This window comes from Salvelinus namaycush, chromosome 29 (genome assembly GCF_016432855.1).
Source record: "Salvelinus namaycush isolate Seneca chromosome 29, SaNama_1.0, whole genome shotgun sequence".
Lineage (NCBI taxonomy): Eukaryota > Metazoa > Chordata > Actinopteri > Salmoniformes > Salmonidae > Salvelinus > Salvelinus namaycush.
The window spans coordinates 22,988,667-23,013,405 of record NC_052335.1 but is presented as its reverse complement, the minus strand read 5'-3'; the positions used below and the strand labels follow the sequence as shown (position 1 = coordinate 23,013,405).

At 43.8% G+C, this 24,739-nt stretch overlaps 1 protein-coding gene across 1 annotated transcript in view; it reads right to left on the bottom strand.

Annotated features, from left to right (window-relative positions):
• Positions 1 to 24,739, bottom strand: part of LOC120024070 (receptor-type tyrosine-protein phosphatase kappa-like) — a 196,268-nt gene that overhangs the window by 32,091 nt on the left and 139,438 nt on the right. Inside the window, exons 8-13 of the mRNA XM_038968181.1 lie at positions 16,124 to 16,426; positions 12,779 to 12,888; positions 8,137 to 8,338; positions 7,006 to 7,111; positions 4,269 to 4,542; positions 4,008 to 4,044 (exon numbers count right to left, since the gene is read on the bottom strand). Of these exons, the coding sequence (XP_038824109.1) occupies positions 4,008 to 4,044; positions 4,269 to 4,542; positions 7,006 to 7,111; positions 8,137 to 8,338; positions 12,779 to 12,888; positions 16,124 to 16,426 (1,032 nt within the window). The remainder of the gene's footprint in view (positions 1 to 4,007; positions 4,045 to 4,268; positions 4,543 to 7,005; positions 7,112 to 8,136; positions 8,339 to 12,778; positions 12,889 to 16,123; positions 16,427 to 24,739) is intronic.

Genomic DNA, 24,739 nt, shown 5'->3' with positions numbered 1-24,739 from the left:
ATAGGAGAGAGAATGATTTATATAAGCTTTTATTTTGTTCATCACATTCCCAGTGGGTCAGAAGTTTACATCCACTCAATTAGTATTTGGTAGCATTGCCTTTAAATTGTTTAACTTGGGTCTAATGTTTTGTGTAGCCTTCCACAAGATTCCCACAATAAGTTGGGTGAATCTTGGACCATTCCTCCTGACAGAGCTGGTGTAACTGAGTCAGGTTTGTAGGCCTCCTTGCTCGCAAACGCTTTTTTAGTTCTGCCCACAAATTTTCTAGGATTGAGGTCAGGGCTTTGTGATGGCCACTCCAACACCTTGACTTTGTTGTCCTTAAGCCACAACTTTGGAAGTATGCTTGGGGTCCATGTCCATTTGGAAGACCCATTTGCGACCAAGCTTTAACTTCCTGACTGATGTCTTGAGATGTTGCTTCAATATATCCACATCATTTTCCTACCTCATTGTCACGTTCCTGACCTGTTTTCCTTTGTCATGTATTTGTTTTAGTTGGTCAGGGCGTGAGTTGGGTGGGTTGTCTATGGTTGATTTTCTATGTTGGGATTTTGTGTTCGGCCTGGTATGATTCTCAATCAGAGACAGCTGTCAATCGTTGTCCCTGATTGAGAATCATACTTAGGCAGCCAGGGTTTCACTTGTGTTTTGTGGGTGTTTGTTCCTGTGGAGGTTTTGTTGCCACACAGGACGGTTTCGGTTTTGTCACGTTGGTTGTTTTTGTATTTTGAAGTGTTTTGTTGATTTTCATTAAAAGAATGAACACTAACCACTCTGCGTTTTGGTCCCCACCTTCTGTCAGCGAGGACAGCCGTAACAGAAACACCCACCACAAGAGGACCAAGCGGAGTGGAGAAGGGCAGCGACAGCAGCAGAGACAGACAGAGGAATGGACATGGGAAGACGTCTTGAACGGCAAGGGTTGCTACACATGGGAGGAGATCCTGGCTGGAAAGGATCGCCTCCCATGGGAACAGCTGGAGGCAGCGAGGAGAGCAGAGGCAACCGGAGAGAGGAACCGGAGGTATGAGGGTACGCGGCTAGCACGGAAGCCCGAGAGGCTCACCCAAACATTTCTTGGGGGGGGGCTAAAGGGGAGTGTGGCGAAGCCGGGTTGGATACCTGAGCCAACTCCCCGGGCTTACCGTGGAGAGAGAGGGCGTCGTACTGGTCAGACACCGTGTTATGCGGTGGAGCGCACGGTGTCCCCAGTACGCGTGCTTAGCCCAGTGCGGGCTATTCCACCTTGCCGCACTGGGAGAGCTAGGTTGGGCATCGAGCCGGGTGCCATGAAGCCGGCCCAACATATCTGGCCTCCAGTACGTCTCCTCGGGCCGGCGTACATGGCACCAGCCTTACAGGTGGTGTCCCCGGTTCGCCTGCATAGCCCAGTGCGGGCTATTCCACCTCGCCGCACTGGCAGGGCTACGGGGACCATTCAACCTGGTAGGGTTGGGGAGGCTCGGTGCTCAAGAGCGCGTGTCCTCCTTCACGGTCCGGTATATCCGGCGCCACCTTCCCACCCCAGCCCAGTACCATCAGTGCCAACACCACGCACCAGGCTTCCAGTGCGTTTCCAGAGCCCTGTTCCTCCTCCACGCACTCTCCCTGCGTGGAGGAGGTTGATGGTTGATGGTTGATTTTCTATGTTGGGATTTTGTGTTCGGCCTGGTATGATTCTCAATCAGAGACAGCTGTCAATCGTTGTCCCTGATTGAGAATCATACTTAGGCAGCCAGGGTTTCACTTGTGTTTTGTGGGTGTTTGTTCCTGTGGAGGTTTTGTTGCCACACAGGACGGTTTCGGTTTTGTCACGTTGGTTGTTTTTGTATTTTGAAGTGTTTTGTTGATTTTCATTAAAAGAATGAACACTAACCACTCTGCGTTTTGGTCCCCACCTTCTGTCAGCGAGGACAGCCGTAACACTCATGATGCCATCTATTTTGTGAAGTGCACCAGTTCCTCCTGCAGCAAAGCACCCCCACAACATGATGCTGCTACCCCCGTGCTTCACGGTTGGGATGGTGTTCTTCGGCTTGCAAGCCTCCTACCTTTTTCCTCCAAACATAACGATGGTCATTATGGCCAAACAGTTATATTTTTTGTTTCATCAGAACAGAGGACATTTCTCCAAAAGTACGATCTTTGTCCCCATGTGCAGTTGCAAACCGTAGTCTGGCTTTTTATGGCGGTTTTAGAGCAGTGGCTTCTTCCTTGCTGAGCGGCTTTCAGGTTATGTCAATATAGGACTCGTTTTACTGTGGATATAGATACTTTTGTACCTGTGTCCTCCAGTATATTCACAAGGTCCTTTGCTGTTGTTCTGGAATTGATTTGCACTTTTCGCCCCAAAGTACGTTCATCTCTACGAGACAGAACACGTCTCCTTCCTGAGCGGTATGACGGCTGCATGGTCCAATGGTGTTTATACTTGCGTACTATTGTTTGTACAGATGGACGTGGTACCTTCAGGCATTTGGAAATTGCTCCCAAGGATGAACCAGACTTGTGGAGGTCAACAATTTATTTTCTGAGGTCTTGGCTGATTTCTTTAGATTTTCCCATGATGTCAAGCAAAGAGGCACTGAGTTTGAAGGTAGACCTTGAAATGCATCCACAGGTACACCTCCAATTGACTCAAATGATGTCAATTAGCCAATCAGAAGCTTCTAAAGCCATGACATCATTTTCTGGAATTTTCCAAGCTGTTTAAAGGCACAGTCAACTTAGTGTATGTAAACTTCAGACCCACTAGAATTGTGATACAGTGAATTATAAGTGAAATAATCTGTCGGTAAACAATTGTTGGAAAAATTACTTGTGTCATGCACAAAGTTGATGTCCTAACCGACTTGCCAAAACTATAGTTTGTTAACAAGAAATTTGTGGAGTGGTTGAAAAACGAGTTTTAATGACTCAATTCTAAGTGCATGTAAACTTCAACTGTATCTGTGATGCCATGTGGTGGATGGAAGCATGTCATTCCTAGCAAGCATAGCCAAGCATTTCTGAAACCTGATGCAGCTAAGCTGATTTCTTCAGGCATAGTGTTATTGATGGGTGACTATAGAGTTAATAGTTAAGTACATGGTCAATACAAGTCACATCTGGCAAATTAGCATTAGCAGCCACCTTAGGCTGACATCCGAGATCATGCGATATTTTGCCATTAGCAATATCTTCATATAGCTCTCCACTGAAAAACAGTAGGGTTTTGCTAGTTTCATACCTCCTAGTTTTCATACCTTCTAGTAGAAATAAAGTTGTTGCTGGAGTAGGGTGGAACTGTCCTGATGACTTGATGGGACTATTGTACTACTTAGCCTAGCCAACTAACTTTTGAATGAGATACTGACGCTGAACTTACTGGCCATTTCATTAATTGTAGTAAGAGACATGGCCATAAGCACTTGAAATACTTGGCCAGTTACTCCAATGCACTTCGGAAAATGCATGTTCAGCATAAATGTTGTCCATAATCTATAATGCAGGTAATTTCAATAGTGCAAAGCCAGAGGACAGAGTCCATAAATCGCCAACCCATTTCCCTTCGATTTACGCCACAGATGAGCTGGCACTGTAGGAATTGTATCAATTTAATGACCACTCCCTCTTAATCACTAAAAACCAACAGCATGGCTTTATGATAAAAACCAGTGAGCTCTCTCTCTCTCTGTCTGTCTGTTAAATCAGAAGGATTGGCCCTGCTAGCCCCCTGTTCTTACAGACACAAGCTGTTCACCAGAGCAAGGTGCTTTACAAGCACACATATCACAAATAAATAAGCTTTCCTTAATTCCGCCTCAATCCAGATTCTCGCTGCACGACAATTCTCTTGGAAGATAAAGTGACACACGCATTATCACGTAACAGTTCTTTATCTGAGCAAGAGAGTGGGCATTTATTGGCTACTGGGAAAAGTGATTGAAATCCAACTGTAATGTATAGTCAATTAAATGAACTTCTTTTGTTGTACAAATAAGCAAAAAGAAAAGTCTTACCTTTTGTTGCAAGTCTCAGACATTGCGTTTTTGATTCCTGTGAAACAAAATTAAATTAAATAATACAAATCAGTTCAACATGAGAAACAGGAACAAACTAGATAAAAGGGAAACTAATGAACAATAGCAGCGTATCAAAGGGGGGTGGGAAAACAATGCTCCTCAATGTACAATTCAATTTTAAGACATATTTAAAACCCCAATAACCCAATGAGGGAACATTAGAGGGTCCTATTGGCTGACAGAGTGGTGTATATTCACCTTCTCCACACTGCTGACGGCCTGGAAGTAGATATTATAGTTCTTCCTGGGGGCGAGCGGAGGGTTCCAGAAGCCATGGTACGTCTTGTTGTCGCCCACCGTGAACGGAGAGGGTTCGGGAAGGTTCCCTGGTGGCAGTTCTGCCGCAAAGTAATAAGGCGAGCCACCACTGGAGGCACTGTGGAAGGGGACTGGGACCTGGTAGCAGTCCACGGAGCTGGCCTCCCTGCGTGTGCGATGTGGGTTCAGCTCCTCCACCACGATCTGATAAGCGCTGCGGAGGGACAAAACATCACAGGCAATCAGTCCCCACAAAACAACACAAGCAAACAAAGCCAGCTAGCCAAACAAAAGGCAGGCTAATCTTCAAGCAATCTCTCACTTCACGGAGCACAGAGAGGGCATGCCAAATGAGCTTAACTCTTGGAATGAGCCCTGGCTTGGCAACGTCGTACGCTACAGGCCCTGATATTTCTACCAGAGCTCCTTTATCTGCACATGGCCTTTAACTAATAACAATCCATTCTCTCAGACTGGGAGGCTGAAGAGAAACCCCCCTGAATGGGAGTTGATGAACCTCCAGTGAGAGTAACAGGTCAGGTCTCTCATTTGTATTTCAGAGTCACACTGCTGTGCTTCATCTCTCCCCCTGAGGGTCTTTGTTAATGTGGCGAGACATGCAAAAACCACAGTCCAGGGCAACTTATTAACACAGTGCCAGGGCAACTTATTAACACAGTGCCAGGGCAACTTATTAACACAGTGCCAGGGCAACTTATTAACACAGTGCCAGGGCAACTTATTAACACAGTGCCAGGGCAACTATTTAACACAGTGCCAGGGCAACTTATTAACACAGTGCCAGGGCAACTTATTAACACAGTGCCAGGGCAACTTATTAACACAGTGCAGGGCAACTTATTAACACAGTGCAGGGCAACTTATTAACACAGTGCCAGGGCAACTTATTAACACAGTGCCAGGGCAACTTATTAACACAGTGCCAGGGCAACTTATTAACACAGTGCCAGGGCAACTTATTAACACAGTGCCAGGGCAACTTATTAACACAGTGCCAGGGCAACTTATTAACACAGTGCCAGGGCAACTTATTAACACAGTGCCAGGGCAACTTATTAACACAGTGCAGGGCAAGGAGAAGCCCCTTCACACACTCATGGAGCTGTAAACATGGCAGACCTACCTTCCTTCTGCATCCACAGCTCAGAGCCCCCTCCTAGACTTCACTACCCTTAGTTCCGCTCAGAGAGCGCGACCCCTCCTCCCACCCTTGGTAATGACTGTCCAGGGGCGTATCTCTGTCCCCCCGACCGCCCTTCCCTCACCATTATCGCCCAAGTGCCCTGACAGCCATCTCCACATCCCTGACCTTCCATAGCTCCTATTTTAGCTCAAAGCACCGCAGATCTAAAATACAAGTGACACTCCATAATGCCGGTCGCAGATGGACACAAAATTCGCTTCCACCAAAATAGGGTGAGTGCTCGGGCTCTTTCCTCTACCCTGTACTGCTTGTCAATGACAAAATGTTACAAATTACCTGGGCAAATGGCCTGAGGCTCGCTATAACTCAATCTCTCATACACACCTTAACCAACCCTCTCTAAATTACCGCTACACAGACCTGCTGCGTGATTAGCCAATCGGCTTCCATCAGAGCTTGGCCAGTTTTACGGAGCACTGCCAAGATGAGTCAAATTAAACAATCCCTTTGATAACACACATCTTTGTTTCATTGATGCTCCCAAATCCTTCAAGCTGGTAAAAACATGACATAATCCTAGTCGTAGTATGTTTCCTCGTACTTTGCTAACACCACCCTCCATTGCATATTTGATATCTGACTATCCAATTAGTCTTTATGATATTTGTAACATTATACTGTACACAAAATCTGTATTCCAGAAAAAAAACACCCAAAAACATTTGCTCAAAATGAGAAGTGGGTGTGACATATTAGCTACAACTTCCACATATACTGAGTGAGTGCTTGTGAGAAAGAAATGCAGTCAGGTGGTTTTGTATTCAGGGCTGTTGTTCTTTCCCTTTCAATATGCAGCCCCTCCAATTTCACAATCAAAGAACAGGCCTGGTTGCATAATAGGTGATTTTACTGAATCTGAGCACAAAGAGTTCTCTCCAAATCCTCTTTATGACAAGTACCTTCAACTCCATCCCTGCCGATTGTGATAGAGGAGAGGAAATGAAAAGGCACAGGCCAACAATGGCCAAATCAAATGGAGATCGGCAGGGCCATGGACCTGAATATGTAAATTCCCGGCAGAGTCTCTGTAGACATTACCCAGTACTGCTCTCTCTATTTGTGGAATGTGCTACAGGGAGCAGAGTCTCTGTAGACATTACCCAGTACTGCTCTCTCTATTTGTGGAATGTGCTACAGGGAGCAGAGTCTCTGTAGACATTACCCAGTACTGCTCTCTCTATTTGTGGAATGTGCTACAGGGAGCAGAGTCTCTGTAGACATTACCCAGTACTGCTCTCTCTATTTGTGGAATGTGCTACAGGGAGCAGAGTCTCTGTAGACATTACCCAGTACTGCTCTCTCTATTTGTGGAATGTGCTACAGGGAGCGACAGGGAGGGATACAACACAAACTTCCTGACAGAGATGTCAGGTAAACAGATGGATGACCTTCATTAAAATGACTAGATGGAACTCTTGGACCAAAAAAAAAGCCAGACATTAGGTCTCTCACCTGATAGGGGCACCTTTGGCCTGAGCGGGCTTCAGTAGGACGGTGATGGTGGTGGCCGTTTCATTCAGAAACGCCTCGGACCCATCATACTCTTCCAGTGTTGGGGCTATGGGAAAAAGCACACCAGACAGACAAGAATTTTGTGCAAAATCACAGGAGGAGGAAAATTGTGAGTAATGGGGTGTAATATGTTGATGTCTTGAGAAAGGCATGCTCTATCAGGACACATTATGTTTCATTTTGAACTTGGCTGAGCTAAAATAAAAATAAAAACAAAAATAATTCCCTGCTTGGAACATGTTTTCTAAAACACTTCTGGGCATTGCAACCTGACAAATTGACAATAGCAGTTTTTCCAAAACGCAGGAACTGCGTGATTACATCTACATTACGTACATGACATATCTTTGAAGTAGGCGCTTAGCGCAAAAAGCACCAGGCTCCTCTTATTTAAAGAAAGGATACTGGCCTCATTTTCCATTAAGGAAGCTTTTAGCTTCCATTCACCTGGTTAATTTGATTGATGTGGTTTGCATTATCATCTAATGAGGTCCTAGGCTGTCATTTCAACAGATTCCAAATACATCCCGGTCTAGGACATGTTGAGTGCTGCCAAGATTAGAGTTGGGGAAAATGTGTGATTCAGAAAATTACTCCAACAGGTACAGAGAATCCAGATATTCCATTACGGAACAGAGTCTGACACGATCAAAATGACTGAGAGATATCTCACTGCTGTGCTTAGTATCATGGTAGAAATTGCTCAGAAAACCGATAACCGAACCAACCCATAACCCAATCAATTTTTTTGTTACCCCATTCTGGTTACTTTGCTTCCTAGATGCTATTTGAACCTGCAGCGCTACCAGACCCTTTTTACCAAAACAACAACAGGCAGGAATGTAATAAGACAACAATTACATGATGCATCAATTTAATTTGACTTGATTAATAAACAATATTTGCTCTGGTAGCACTATTAATAGTCTAGCAGCTGTAACACTACAGCCATTATACTGCATACATACTCTACCATACTAAGGACGATTCTCTTGGCCAGGTTTCCCTTATAAAATAGATCTTCTGACCTCAATGGGAATTCCTGGATAAATAAAGTTTAAATAAATGTACCTGAGATGTTGGTGGTGACGTTGAGTGTGGTCGGGGGGCCGAAGCCCTTGACGGTGCTGGCTCGTATGATGAACTGGTAGGTGGTGCCAGGGTGCAGCTGGTTGAAGACGTGATGAGAAGTGTTCCAGGGCAGAGACACGATCAGAGGGGGGCGCATTATCGGCACCGAGGGGTCAAAGGACCGAATACCACTGTAGGCGATCTGTTAGGGGAGGGAGAGGAGAGGGACATACAATATTTACCTAATGAGCTGTTGAAAAGTGTTCATGTGAATGGTTACAGACTTTCTGTAACATTATGCTGTGGTAGAAACTTTATCTGTGTTTAAGTAGGTGGAATGCACATACGTAGCAAAGTACAACAAATTAAGAGTGTTTTTGACAGATTTTTCTGCATTGTGTATTGACTTGAGGTAGGGCTGGGCGATATGTACAAAATATCATGGTATTTTAACAAAATTGGACGGTATTTTTAGTTTTTGAATAATAAAAGTTGTACATTTGCTTTATGAGTAGTGAGTGATCCTAGGGTGGCACATACATTCTAAGTGATTTCAATGAGTCTTTCTCCATTCTGATTGTTTTATACTGTTCAATTCAACCAAAACAAATTTCAGCACTTTTATCATTCCTGCATTTCCTGTACTCAATTGCAGTGGTGGAAAAAGTACCCAATTGTCATACTTGAGAAAAAGTAAAGATACGTTAATAGAAAATGACTCAAGTAAAAGTAAAAGTAACCCAGTAAAATACTACTTGAGTAAAAGCATTTGGTTTTAAATATACTTAAGCATCAAAAGTAAATGTAATTGATAAAATGTACTTAAGTATCAAAAGAAAAGTATAAATCATTTTTAATTCCTTATATTAAGCAAACCAGATGGCACCAATTTCTTGTTTTTTTAAATTTATGGATAGCCAGGGGCACACTCCAACACTCAGACATAATTTACAAACAAAGCATTTGTGTTTAGTGAGTCCTCCAGATCAGAGGAAGTAGATGACCAGGGATGTCCTCTTGACAAGTGCGTGAATTGGACCATTTTCCTGTCCTGCTAAGCATTCAAAATGTAACGAGTACTTCTAGGTGTCAGGGGAAATGTGTGGAGTAAAAAGTACAGTATTTTCTTTAGGAATATAGTGAAGTAAAAGTAGTCAAAAAGAAAACTACTTAAGTAGTACGTGAAAGTATTTTTACTTAAGTACTTTACACCACTGCTCAATTGAGATCATTTCCACACTGCCACGCAGGGCTGTACGATATGGGCAAATAATCTAGGACTTATCTTTAACCAAATGTTGCAATTGCGATTTGACTTGTAAATTAGAGCAAAACTGTTGGAATAATGGAAATAGAATGACTATTCTTATTATATAGTTAGAATATAATAGTGGGCACTTTGAATACAAAGTTGTTTGACAGGACAACGAATTAAAATACAGGGAGGAGTTATTGTGACAGGGTAGGAACTAAAGTGTTTATAAGTGTTTCCTAGAGGACACTATAAGCTTTGGCTACATAGCATGTTTTCTCTTAGCTACTTCATGTAGATAAAGAGGAATATGCAAAGCAAGAATATGTTGATTTAGAAGACAAGGTTGCACAAACAACATGCTGATTTAGGTCTACACAATCACTGGTATTATCAGGCTGTATTAGCTAGCTACGTTTGCTCTTACTCAGTACATTTATTAGCTAGGTAGCAAGCTATTAGCATTTCACAAGATTTAGGGCAACTTGCTAAGAAAAGACAAACTAGCTGTTTGCTGATGTAAGAAACACAAACTAATAGTGTCATTATAGAACGCTTGTGGATTTATATTAAGAAGCAGAGTGAAAACAGCATTGTTGTCATCAACATTGTTGCATGTGCTGCATTGACCAAGCAGACTGAACGCAAGTGTCTCGTGGTTGAGGAACATCAAATGCGCTCCTTGAGTGACAGGGGCCCTGGCTAGGTCTGTGGAAAGTGGCACAGAGAGAAAGTGGAGAGAGATGACTCAAATAGCAAAGTAAACTATAGAAATTGACATTACACATGGCGTATCACATTTAACAAACCAAACATTCAAATACCGGTATAGAAGTTAAAGTAAAAACCCAAACCGGTCCCTGCATCAATACCGCTGTATCATCAAATGCAGTATGCCGCCCAGCCATAACTCGAGGTACATATGGAATGCATATGGAAACACGTGTAAGCCTGAACTAAAATGTGTGATAATATAGTTGAGTATGTGACTTCCCATGGCATTATGTGTGTCATGTTACATCAAATCAAATGTTATTTGTCACGTGCTGAAAATAACAGGTGTAGACCTTACTGTGAAATGCTTACTTACAAGCCCATAACCAACAATGCAGGTCAAGAAATAGTTAAGAAAATATTTACTAAATAAACTAAAGTAAAAAAGTAACAATAAAATAACAATAACAATGCTTTATACAGGGATTACCGAGTCAATGTGCGAGGGTACTGGTTAGTCGATGTAATTTGTGCATGCAGGTGACTATGCATAGATAATAAATAGTTGGTAGCAGCAATGTAAAAACAAGGGGGGGGGGGGGGGGGTCAATACAAATAGTCTGGGTGGCCATTTGATTAAATGCTCAGCAGTCTTATGGCTTGGGGGTAGAAGCTGTTAAGGAGCCTCTTGGACCTAGACTTGGTGCTCCGGTACCGATTGCCGTGCGGTAGGAGAGAGAACAGTCTATGACTTGGGTGACTGGAGTCTTGGACAATCTTTGGGGCCTCCCTCTGACACCACCTAGTATATACAGTAGCCGTCAAAAGTTTGGACACATTCAAGGTTGCCAAGAGTGTGCAATGCTGTCATCAAAGCAAAGGGTGGCTACTTTGAAGAATCTCAAATATAAAATATATTTAGATTTGTTTAACAATTCTTTGGTTACTACATAATTCCATATGTGTTATTTCATAGTTTTGATGTCTTCACTATTATTCTACAATGTATAAAATAGTAAAAACAAAGAAAACCCTGGAATGAATAGGTGTCCAAACTTTTGACTGGTACTGTAGGTCCTGGATGGTAGGAAGCTTGGCCCCAGGGATGTACTGGTCCGTACGCAATACACTATGTAGCTCCTTACAGTCGGAGGATGAGCAGTTGCCATACCGGGCAGTGATGCAACCGGTCAGGATGCACTCGATGGTGCAGCTGAAGAACTTTTTGAAGATCTGGGGACCCATGCCAAATCTTTTCAGTCTCCTGAGGGGGAAAATGTGTTGTCGTGCCCTCTTCACAACTGTCTTGGTGTGTTTGGACCATGATAGTTTGTTGGTGAAGAAACTCTCCACCCGCTCTACTACAGCCTGTCGATGTGAATGTGGGTGAACGTAGTCCACGATCATTTCTTTTGTCTTGCTCACGTTGAGGGAGAAGTTGTTGTCCTGGCCCCACACTGACAGGTTTCTGATCTCCCTATAGGCTGTCTCATCGTTGTCGGTGATCTGTCCTACCACTGCTGTGTCATCAGCAAACTTAATGATAGTGTTGGAGTCGTGCTTGGCCACGCAGTTGTGGGTGAACAGGGAGTACAGAAGGGGACTAAGCACACACCGCTTAGGGGCCCCCCGTGTTGAAAATCAGCGTGGCAAGTGTGTTCTTGCCTAACCTTACCACCCCGGGGCAGCCCGTCTGGAAGTCCAGGATCCAGTTGCAGAGAGAGGTGTTTAGTCCCAGGGTCCTTAGCTTAGTGATGAGCTTTGTGGGCACTATAATCCACATTCCCTTGGATTATGTGGGTCAGTGTTCTCATATTCCTAAAGCTGGATAACACTTGAGAATTAAGAAATGTTTCTTCAGATTCACCACATTGCACACAAGCTATGAATCATTGTGGGTTATTAACTTTAAAAATACAATCCATTCAATGATGGATCAGTACACCTTCATACTGTATCTAAGAAGTACTGAAAATAGTATTTTACAACAGTAACATACAATGAGTTCCCCTTAAAACCCACACTCCCCTTTTAGAGTTACAGTATTTCCACCATAGTCCTGTATGAAAAAGGAACAGGACGTTTTTCACTCATATGTGCTGGTTTCCAGAGGGACAGTAAAGATTAAAAAACCCTGTGAAACATGGTTAAGATATATACAAACCCCATGTGGATCCTAGACAGGCTTGTCTACCATCCAACCCCCCCAACTCTCCCTCCCCTCCCTCCCCTGACCACTCCCCCCCACCTCTCCCTCCCCCCACCTCTCGCCTCCCTCCCCCCATCTCTCCCCACCTCTGCCAACCCTCCCCCTTCTAACCTCCCCGCACCTCTCCCCTCTATCCCCCACTTCCTCCTCCCCCCACCCCTCCCCTTCTCCCTCGCTCCCTCCCCCCACCTCTCGCCTCTCTCCCTCCACCTCTCCCCTCACCCCACCGATCCCCTCCCTCCCCCCACCTCTCCCCTTCTCCCTTGCTCCCTCCCCCCACCTCTCGCCTGTCTCCCTCCACCTCTCCCCTCACCCCACCGATCCCCTCCCTCCCCCCACCTCTCCCCTCACCCCACCGATCCCCTCCCTCCCCCCACCTCTCCCCTTCTCCCTCCACCTCTCCCCTCACCCCACCGATCCCCTCCCTTCCCCCACCTTCCCCCACCCTGGCCATAGTCCTTCATTACCTCATACTGAGTTATGATCCCATTGGGCTCCAGTGGTTCCTTCCAGTAAAGGAAGATCCGATCCTCAAACGGTGTGGCTTTCATGGACTGGCTTGGAACGGGGCCAGGCACTGCATTAGGACAGAAGACAGGAGGAGTAGGTCCTAATGCAATCAAAGGAAGGCCACAGTACTGTAATGAATCCTATTCTCACAGAGAGAGACACTCCTGAGCCTGTACGCCTATAACGAGACCACTGACTGTTTTTACTTACAGCAAAGCAGCATGTTGAAAATGGCATAATAATGTAGAGCGCTGCGCGTGCGTTGAATGGGAGGCACTCGAATCCCCAGTGGTTTTTATTGAATTTGGACAATGAATTTACATGAGATTAGATAATCAAGGTGCAATATCCTTTCAAGAGCATCCTTTCTCTCTGTCATCTGCATGTTTTATGATCAAATTAGTCTCCTATAATTTGGAGGCTCTGTCCCTTTCACCAATAAAGCAAAGCCATCAGCCAGAGAAACCACAGCATGCCAGACCTCTCTGACATGAATTGTGATCAGTGAAAAATCTAGGTATTGAGTATAGAATTTCATATACACTATATACAGTGTATTAGGAAAGTATTCAGACCCCTTGACTTCTTCCATATTTAGTTACGTTACAGCTTTATTCTAAAATGTATTAAATTGTTTTTTCCCCTCATCAATCTACACACAATAATCCTTACTAAGAAAGCGAAAACAGGTTTTTAGAAAATTTGGCAAATGTACACACACACACACACACACACACACACACACACACACACACACACGCCTTATTTATATAAATATTCAGAGCCTTTGCTATGAGAGACTCGAAATTGAGCTCAGGTGCATCCTGTTTCCATTGATCCTCCTTGAGATGTTTCTACAACTTCATTGGAGTCCACCTGTGGTAAATTCAATTGATTGGACATGATTTGAAAAGGCACACACAGTCCCACAGTTGACAGCGCATGTCAGAGCAAAAACCAAGCCATGAGGTCCAAGGAATTGTCCGTAGAGCTCTGAGACAGGATTGGATCAAGGCACAGATCTGGGGAAGGGTACCGAAACATTTCTGCAGCATTGAAGGTCCCCAAGAACACAGTGGCCTCCATCAATCTTAAATGGAAGAAGTTTGGAACCACCAAGACTCTTCCAAGAGCTGGCCGCACGGCCAAACTGAGTAATCGGGGGAGAAGAACCCGATGGTCATTCTGATAGAGCTCCAGAGTTCCTCTGTGGAGATGGGAGAACCTACCAGAAAGACAGGCATCTCTGCACCCCTCCACCAATCAAGCCTTTATGGTAGAGTGGCCAAACGGAAGACACTCCTCAGTAAGAGGCACATGACAGCCTGCTTGCAGTTTGCCAAAAGGCACCTAAAGGACTCTCAGACCATGAGAAACAAAATTCTCTGGTCTGATGAAACCAAGATTGAACTCTTTGGCCTGAATGCCAAGCGTCACATCTGAAGGAAACCTGGCACCATCCCTACGGTGAAGCATGGTGGTGGCAGCATCATGCTGTGGGAATGTTTTTCAGCGGCAGGGACTGGGAGACTAGTCAGGATCGAGGGAAAGATGAACCGAGTAAAGAAAGAGATCCTTGATGAAAACCTGCTCTAGAGCGCTCACGACCTCAGACTGGGGCGAAGGTTCACCTTCCAACAGGACAACGACCCTAAGCACACAGCCAAGACAACGCACAATTGGCTTCGGGACAAGTCTCTGAATGACCTTGAGTGGCCCAGCCAGAGCCCGTACTTGAACCCGATCAAACATCTCTGGAGAGACCTGAAAATAGCTGTGCAGCGATGCTCCGCATCCACCCTGACAGAGCTTGAGAGGATCTGCAGAGAAGAATAGGAGAAACTCCCCAAACACAGGTGTGCCAAGCTTGTAGCACCATACCCACGACTGTAATCGCTGTCAAAGGTGCTTCAACAAAGCACTGAATAAAGGGTCTGAATACTTATGTAAATGTAATATTTTATTTGTTTTATTTATTTATACATTTGCTAACATTTCTAAAAAACTGTTTTTGCTTTGTCACTATGGGGTACTGTGTGTAGATTGATGAGTAAAAAAAACGATTTAATCAATTTTAACCCTGCAAAACAACACATTTCCCTGCACCTATCCGTTGTATGTTTTTTTTTACTGACTGACAGCCTCCTCACTGCTGATGAAACCTGGCAGTCCCATGGGTCTCTACAGCTGCCACGAGACTGTTCTGCCATGGGGCTGTCTGCCTGCCTGCCTGCCTGCCTGGGCTGTGTTCTAGTCAAGCTGGGTTGGGGACATCCAAAGCCCTCTCCCTCACAGCATACAGACAGAGAGCAGAAGCGTTACCATGTCACATGACTGGGTGCTTGTCAGGCCTGTCTGTCTGAAGAGACGAGCAAGGCTCTGGGTGGCGGGGACGCTTGTCTGCGGTCTACGGATCAGTCTTAGAAGAACTGTTTACGTGAACCTCTCTTCTCCTCTATTCGCCCCGCAGTCAGACAAACTTATATATTTTTTTATCTATTGGATGGATGTCACTGAAACATCATCTTTTTCCACAACGAAAAATCTAGCATTCCTTTTCCTGTCTGATGCTGCTGAAAATGGGGTTGGTTTGACATGGGGAAAAAAGAGTGATTTTTCTGAGAGAAAACAATGAGCGAATACAATGAAAAGTCATACAAACCAATCTTAACAAAACAAACGGTAGAACGGGCCAGTAACATGTACAGCATGAGCTGAATATCACTCAAACATCTAAGCTCTAGCTAAATACACAATCTGGCATAAAATATCTAATACATTCTGGTGGAAGCCCTACAGAGGGCTCGGTCATTTCACTAGCATTATCTCCTGGGTTTGTAAATCTCCTGAGATTTAAACAGATCCTCATCAAGAGACAACATGTCTGCCGGTGTCACAGGATACAGCTGGTCACCTGGCTGCATTATTATAATGCTGAAGCGTTTAATGTGAGTTACAAATTCCAAGCTGCGACCAGTGCTGTTATTTCAGCCCTTGGTTAGCCTCTCCAGCTAGCATATATTCAGAGAGCAGCAGGGAGAAAACGTGCTCTGCTTTGAAATGGCTAACTCAGCCCAGCTGTAGGAATCACAGGGGGCAGCAATAAGTATGTGTCAGTCAACTGGTTACAAACAGAGCGAGACACATCCATCTTTTCTAAATAAAGGAGTATTAGAAATACATTTAAAAAAGTATTCACACCCATTGACTTATTCCACATTTTGTTGCGTTACAGCCTGAATTCAAAATTAATTAAATAGATTTTTCTCATCCATCTACACACAATACCCCAGTACACATACCATCTTCATCTGTCTGGATGATGGTCTCGTCGCTCTCCTTGCGTCCTTCGGGGTTGGTCAGGATCATCTTGAGGCTGACATTGGTGTTGGGGGGCAGGTTGCCCACCACATGGCGTGGGGCCTTGGGGTCCATGTCCAGGCAGTCGGCCTTGGTCTGGTTGTTGGCGTTGTAGTAACGGTAGCAGATGGTGACGTTGAAGGTGTGGCAGCGGGTGATATTGTAGCCCAGAGACTCCCAGTCCACAGCGATGAATCTGGCCTGGGTCTCCGCAATCTTCAGTCTCTTCGGGGTCCGCATCGGCTCTGGAGGAGAGAAAGAAACACATGGTTAAAAATGTGCTCGCAATCTAGCGATAACTATGGCCAACATAGAATCACTGGAGAGACCAGTTTGTGTGCAGTATCATCTGATTGGGGGACAGCATATACTACCACTAACATGTCTGTCACAAATGTGCACGGTTAGGCAGTATCAACACATCAGGTCTATTTGGATGTGCTGTCAAAGCGAGGAGTTGATGATGGCGCCCAAAAATTGTCCTTCAGCAGCACAGCGGCCAATCAACACAAAGCTCCTCTTTTCTTTTCCTCATCCCTGGTTCAGAACATATCCACAGATAAATAATGAGGCTGGTATGAGGAATGAATGTCAATGTACAGTAATAGAAAAGGAGTGAAAGCAAACTAAATGAGCAAACGTGAACTGTGTGTCGAGCTGATGCTGGTGACCAGGAGGACACTCTCACAGCATTTTAAGAGCTTCTGAATTAGTCAATATATCACCCTGGGAGATAGTCAATATAATCCGACCCGCAATCCATCAAGCAACCACGGCATGCTGGATACTAATTACTCTAATAGTCCAATTTACCTGCGCGATTAAGGAAATGATGCAAGTAGCGCCTTTGTCTCACCGTGGCTATTTGCATTGTGGAGATGCAGCCAACACTGCAGCAAGGGCAGGACTTTAATAGGAACATGACTTAGACCACTGTATTTGTGTCTACTGTGCCAATGTCCTCACTACAATGCATTGAGTTTGCCTTTCTCTGTACATGATTATTGTGATAATCATCAATAATCACAATGAAGATTATTATCATGTTGATATTTGGGCTTAATAATAAAAAATACAACACATTTCCTGTCCATACATAAACATGAGTTAGGGGCCAGCTCTGAGGGATAAGGGGCATTCAGACAGATGTGTTCTAGACACCGGCCTAGCTGTCGTTAAAGTGCATGACCTGATATGTAGAGCTTGTGGGGGTACAATCTCCACTAAGCCTTCCATACCAGTGAGCCCTGGTATCCTGCATACTCTGCAACACACATTACTTGAGTATTGGGGTAATGATTCTGCCATGTCCAGCCTGGGGGGGGGGGGGGGGGGGGTATGTGTACCATACAGGCTCTTGGCATGGCAGGCCATCCTCTGTGGAAACAGACCTGCCCTTATTCTGTTCAGTCTCATCTCTACGACCACTGCATAAAAAGAAAGATTGAAAAACAAAAAGTGAGTTAGGCCAAACTGACAAAAAGAGAAAAGGAGAAAGGTGAACTCTTGTTCACTAAATTACAGATTGTCTCTGCTGGGTGTAATCACCTGCACTTTGATGAGCGGGGCCCAGGAGAGCCCTTCCTTTCTAGTCTAATTAGAATGAAAAGCTCTGAATAAAGACTGGGGACTTGTTAACATGATCTTATAATGATTGTTAGCTTTGGGGGTTATTAAGAAAAAAGCTCTCTACAACTTGATGTGCCATTGGAGAAATACTGGACCATCACTATTTCTTAAATTGCTTGTAAATATGTTCTGTTTTTATTGCATTGGAGTGTGTGCAGGGCTCCCTTGAAAGGTGGTCTTGGTCTCAATTGGATTCCCTGTTAAAAAAAAATATATATATTTTTTTTTACAACCATACTGTCTGAATTCAGATAGTATTCAGACCCCTTCACTTTTAATTTTATTTTTTTACTTGTTTCAGAAAACTATGCATATGTTGCGCGTCACTACTTCACAGGCAAGCCATTTGAAAGTAAACTTTTTTGAAAGATCGAAATGTTTTTTTTGGGCAGAAATGCCTTCACAGAAAAAGTTAGCAACCTTTCCCGTTGGCCATGATTGGCTGAGATAATGAGTGGGCTGGACATGCCAAGAGATGAGTGGCTTCCGTCTGGCCACTCCACCATAAAGGCCTGATTGGTGGAGTGCTGCAGAGATGGTTGTCCTTCTGGAAGGTTCTCCCATCTCCACAGAGGAACTCTGGAGCTCTGTCAGAGTGACCATCAGGTTCTTGGTCACCTCCCTGACCAAGGCCCTTCTCCCCCGATTTCTCAGTTTAGCTGGGCGGCCAGCTCTAAGAAAAATCTTGGTGGTTCCAAACTTCTTTCATTTAAGAATGATGGAGGCCACTCTGTTCTTGGGGACCTTCAATGCTGCATAATTTTTTTGGTACCCTCCCCCAGATCTGTGCCTCAACTCAATCATGTCTCGGCACTCTACGGATAATTCCTTGGACCTCATGGCTTGGTTTTTGCTCTGAGATGCACTGTCAACTGTGGGACCTTATATAGAGAAGTGTGTGCCTTTCCAAATCATGTCCAATCAATTGAATTTACAACAGGTGGACTCTAATGAAGTTGTAGAAACATCTCAAGGATGATCAATGGAAACAGGATGCACCTGAGCTCAATTTCAAGTCTCATACCAAAGGGTACGAATACTTATGTAAATAAGTGTTGTTGTTTTTTATATACATTTGCAAACATTTCTAAAAACCTTAGTTCTGTTACAGCCATTTTGTTTTTGTTAAAATCGATACAATTTAGATTTTGTGTCACTGACCTACACACAATACCCCATAATTTCAAAGTTGAAATTAACAAAACATTTAAAGCTAAAATGTCTTGAGTCAATCATTATTCAACCCCTTTGTTATGGCTAAATAAGTTCAGGATTAAAAATGTCCTTAATAAGTTGCATGGACTCGTTCCGTGTTCAATAATAGTGGTTAACATGCTTTTTTAATAACTACCCCATCCATCTCTGTACCCCACACACAATTATGTGTAAGGTCACTCAATCAAGTACTGAATTTCAAGCACAGATTCAACCACAAAGACCTGTTTTTTTTCTTTCAATGCCTCACAAAGAAGGGCACCTATTGGTAGATGTGTAAAAAAAGCACCAGTGACTCTGCGTGATGAAAAAACGTTTGTTATTTAGTGGCCAGTTTTTCTTAGAATGACCAGTGCTCGGAGGTAGAGGAGGGGAATTGGTCCTGGGGTGGCCACAGGTTGGTTGTAATAGCCCAGGAGCAACTTGCTGACCTCCTTTCTTCTCTTGACAGCAGGGGCGCAACTTTCACTGGGGATGGGGGGACATGTCCCCCACATTCTGAAATTGCATTTTGGTCCCCTCCAGTTTTATCATTGGAATGTGATACAAAATGAGGCAATGGTGTGCTTTAGAACAATGTGGACACCTCCGAGCGGTCGGGTTGGCTGTTTTGAGTGTTTATCCGACTGGATAATTTAAATTAAAACGTTATTATTATGTCGCCCCCACTTCTAAAACCAAAGTTGCGCCCCTGCTTGACAGTACAAGCATTTAATGAATTAAATTAAGTGCTTCCCGATCTGGTGTCATGATAGTTCAACACAATACTTTTTCTGTGTAGAGCCAATTCACACTTATTCAAAAATAAGAGCGGAAACAAAAGCAATGGGGGGGGAAAAAAGAAGAGGGAAAAGAACACGAGGTCAGAGACACTCATCTCCCACAGGTCTGTTTCACCTGTAACAAGTCATCATCTGGCTGTCTGTCACTCACGGGGAAACACACACACACACAACATTCCGGGTGAGCCAGTGACAGCTTGCCATTTCGGGAACATTTTCGCCTGGCAAAAAAATAAGTATTACATCTCGACAGGTCCTAAGAAGGCACATCGGAAATGAATGGAACGAATAAGTCAGGGCATTTCCCCCCTCATAATAATACTGCTTGTAAGTCTGATCAAGAGCAAAATCATTTCAAAAGCGAGACGAGAAGCCAACAGTGAGAAATGGAGAAAGAAAGAAAGAAAGAAAGAGAGATAAGGTCATTCTAACAGAAGAATCAGAGCATTCAGTCATCATGACATGTTATGATCAGGGAAATGTTTCATCTGCCAAGTGGACACCAGGATATAGGCACGCCGTGAACTCCGTAACGACCAAATTATTTGGGATAAGCCTGAAATGAGCCCTCTATCGGAGAGAGAGGCAAAGCCAAAGTGGTCATTATCAAAACATGACAGTGTCTCATCTGCTAGTCAACCTGTTAGTATGCCCCCAACCTACATGATGACCTGACACCCAGCTATTCCGTTTGGGGTGAGAAGATAAAAGAGCGGGGAAAAATACATGAAAGTACCAGGGAAGAATAGAAATGGATAGATTCCTGACATCCTCCATCAATTAAAATGTCAACCAGGCAAAAATAAGTTGTGGGTAGAAATTAATTGCTTCTGACTTCCCATGCCCCATCAACTTTTAGCACATGCGTACAGACAAAGAAGCAATAACATTTGCACGGCAGACAATTACCTGTCCCACCGTCTCGGTCTCCCCCCACCCCCCTTCTCTCCTCTGTGCTGTTTATTCTACCACCCAGGCCCATAATTAACAATGGGTATACCCTTCAGAGCTGATCAATAACCGTGAAGTCCTGCATTAACTTCACAGATTAGGCAACCCCCCCTCTAATACATTTCATCATTTCCAGCAGGATCAGATGCTTAAATCCCAGTGCATTTTTCAAGGCTTAAATTAAAAGGAGATATATGGTCCTGGGAGAGGCAAGGTGCCAGAGTGATTAGGAAGGTGTGCCCACTCTCCTTTTCAGTATGGATTCAAGCTGCAGCCTCTCCTAACAGGCCAGGTTGAAAGACAGGTGGATCCACTTACTAAACAGGCCAGGGCCCTCCTTTGACCCCGCAATTCAAACACACATTTCTCCTCTGACCCTCCTTGCACTAGCCTTCCCTTATCTTCCTTTATCTAAAGCTCACTGAGTGGATGGAGTGAGGGGGGTGAAAGAGGAGAGAGGGGAGAGAGGGGTGGGGGAGTCTGGAACGTGGCCATTTGGGATCAGGCCCAGCAATGAGGAGACGTTGGCGTTGTCCCTGGATCTTTAATTGCTGTGACAAATCAACCATTGATGTTGAAAACAGAACCAATTGTTTACACTGCTCGCTCTTTGTGGCGAGCAACAATGCATTCTTCATTTCCACTGGGTTCAGCGGAGAGAAAAAGCAACATTTGCATACAGAGAGGTAAATATTGCTCTACAGAGTGTTTACATGATACAAAAGCTTGTCTGAAACACCTGATTAAGTGCATAAAGAGGACAGAAATCAATCATAATCAAATAAGCAGCCAGCAGACTCCATAATGGCAAAGAAACCTAACTGAATATCATGTATTGATTTCAGATTTTCACTCCTTATTTTGCAGCTTCATTCCATTATTTGTTTTGCCAATCAGATTAGCAGGGCCATGATCGCATTATAAGAGAGTTTAAGAATATCTCACCTGTTAGGCTAAATGACCATGAGGATGCGACATGGCATGTCTGATGGTTCAAACACATTACACACAGGGGACCCGGACTATGACAGGACAGACACTGTCCTTCCTGCTGGATGGCAAACAGGGACTCTGCCAACCAGGCTCCATGGACCATGATTGATGTTGACGATATATTGGCTGGAAAGTGCAACGTAATACACTTATGTTTTCTAGCTTGGCATAGCCGGACTGTTAATGCTCAAGGCCGTAGAGAAGAAATTAGAGAATCAAAAAACGTTTATCTTGTTGTTATGTGCAGTTATGCATGTAGTCGGTGTAGAAATGTTCAACAAAGGTGATAAGTAATGTCAATCAAATCTCTAATTGTGTACAGCAGACACCAGTTGCAGGGAGGGAGGGAAATCTCTTCAAATTTATCTGAGAGTTGTTCTAGAAACGAACATTCTAGGAACGAACACCAAATAAACGTGGACCACACAACAGGTGCTGTCATCGTTGCACAAGAAAACAAGGCACCCATTTCTCCTGTTTGTGGGCAGAACAGGCAGATTAGATATTTAATTGCACCAGAAGTCTCCTGTTTGCGCAAAGATTGCTCCTTCTCTGCTTCCCAACTTCCTAACGTCACTCAAAGTAAGGCCGGTCTTCCACACTGCTCCACCACTATCTCTCCCAGACTCCACCGGCTTTCATATGAAATCGACAGCTAAACCTTTTGGAGCAGAACGGCTCCTTTATCTTCTGGAATGGAAATAATGTGAGCCAGAGAGACGGCTGTGGCTTGCACGGAGTTGCGGCTCTGCAACACGTCTTGTCTGTCACTCTTATCATTACAAGGGAAAAAAGTAAATGAAACAGCCCAAAAAGAATGTAATTGGGGATTAGGCAGACAAATTGTAGCTTGTGTAAATCAAATGGAGCTGCTAAACTTAGCAGAAGGTTTTGCCCTTTGACCACCCTGCTAGAGAGAGGGTTGCGCATGATCAGGCATAATCGGCTGATTTGATCGTGATGGTGACAGCACACAGGGATAAGATCACTGAGGGAGGGGAAATGGCACAACAGGGTCCGGAGCTTACACACTTCAAATCGCTGTAGGCCTTGCTACCTGAGTTTGGAAGGTCACAAAGATGTACCTAAAAGCCAACAACAGTACAACTGAATAGGAATCCCCCTTTCAATGGATTTTCTTAATTTTCCACTATTTTCTACATTGTAGAATAATAGTGAAGAGATCAAAACTATGAAATAACACATATGGAATCATGTAGTAACAAAAAAAATGTTAAACAAATCACAATACATTCTTCAAAGTAGCCACCATTTGCCTTGATGACAGCTTTGCACACTCTTGGCATTCTCTCAACCAACTTCATGAGGTAGTCACCTGAAAAGCATTTCAATTAACAGGTGTGCCTTGTTAAAAGTTAATTTGTGGAATTTCTTTCCTTCTTAATGCATTTGAGCCAATCAGTTGTGTTGTGACATGGAAGGGGTGGTATACAGAAGATGGCCCTATTTGTTAATACTATGTCAAGAACAGCTTAAATAAGCAAAGAGAAATGACAATCCATCAATACTTTAAGAAATTAAGGTCAGTTAATCCAGAACATTTGCAAAAACCATCAAGCGCTATGATAAAACTGGCTCTCATGAGGACCGCCACAGGACAGGAAGAGTTACTTCTGCTGCAGAGGATAAGTTCATTAGAGTAACCAGCCTCAGAAATTGCAGGCCAAATAAATGTTTCACAGAGTTCAAGTAACAGACACATCTCAACATCAACTATTCAGAGGAGACTGTGTGAATCAGGCCTTCATGGTTGAATTGCTGCAAGGAAACCACTACTAAAGGACACCTATAAGAGGAGACTTGTTTGTGCCAAGAAACACGAGAAATTGACTTTAGACTGGTGGAAATCTGTCCTTTGGTCTGATGAGTCCAAATTTCAGATTTTGCGTCTCAAATCTACGTCTTTGTGAGATGCAGAGTAGGTGAACGGATGATCTTCGCATGTGTGGTTCCCACTGTGAAGCATGGAGGAGTTGTGATGGTGTGGGGGTGCTTTGCTGGTGACAATGTCTGTGATTTATTTAGAATTCATGGCACACTTAACCAGCATGGCTACCACAGCATTCTGCAGCAATACACCATCCCATCCGGTTTGCGCTTAGTGGGACAATCACTTGTTTTTTCAACAGGACAATGACCCAACACACCTCCAGGCTGTGTAATGGCTATTTGACCAAGAAGGAGAGTGATGGCCTGGCCTCCACAATCACCCGATCACAACCCAATTGAGATGGTTTGGGATGAGTTGGACAGCAGAGTGAAGGAAAAACAGCCAACAAGTGCTCAGCATATGTGAGAACTCCTTCAACACTGTTGGAAAAGCATTCCATGTGAAGCTGGTTTAGAGAATGCCAAGAGTGTGCTAAGCTGTCATTAAGGCAAAGGGTGGCTACTTTGAAGATTCTAAAATATTAAATATATTTTTATTGTTTAACACTTTTTTGGTTACTACATGATTCCATGAGTTATTCCATAGTTTTGATGTCTTCACTATTATTCTACAATGTAGAAAATAGTAAAAGTAAAGAAAATCCTTGAATGAGTAGGTGTGTCCAAACCTTTGACTGGTACTGTATGTTTTTCAACATTTTTGAAAATGTATTACAAATGAAAAGCTGAAATGTCTTGAGTCAATAAGTATTCAAACCCTTTGTTATGGCAAGCCTAAATAAGTTCAGGAGTAAACATTTGCTTAACAAGTCACACAATAAGTTGCATGTGTGCAATAACAGTGTTTAACATGATTTTTGAATGACTACCTCATCTCTGTACCCCACACATTCAATTATCGGTAAGGTCCCTCAGTCCAGCGAGGTTTTCCAAGAAGGGAACCTATTGGTAGATGGGTGTATCAATACACCCAGTTACAACAAAGATACAGGTATCCTTCCAAACTCAGTTGCCGGAGAGGAAAGAAACCTCTCAGGGATTTCACCATGAGGCCAATGGTGACATTAAAACAGTTAC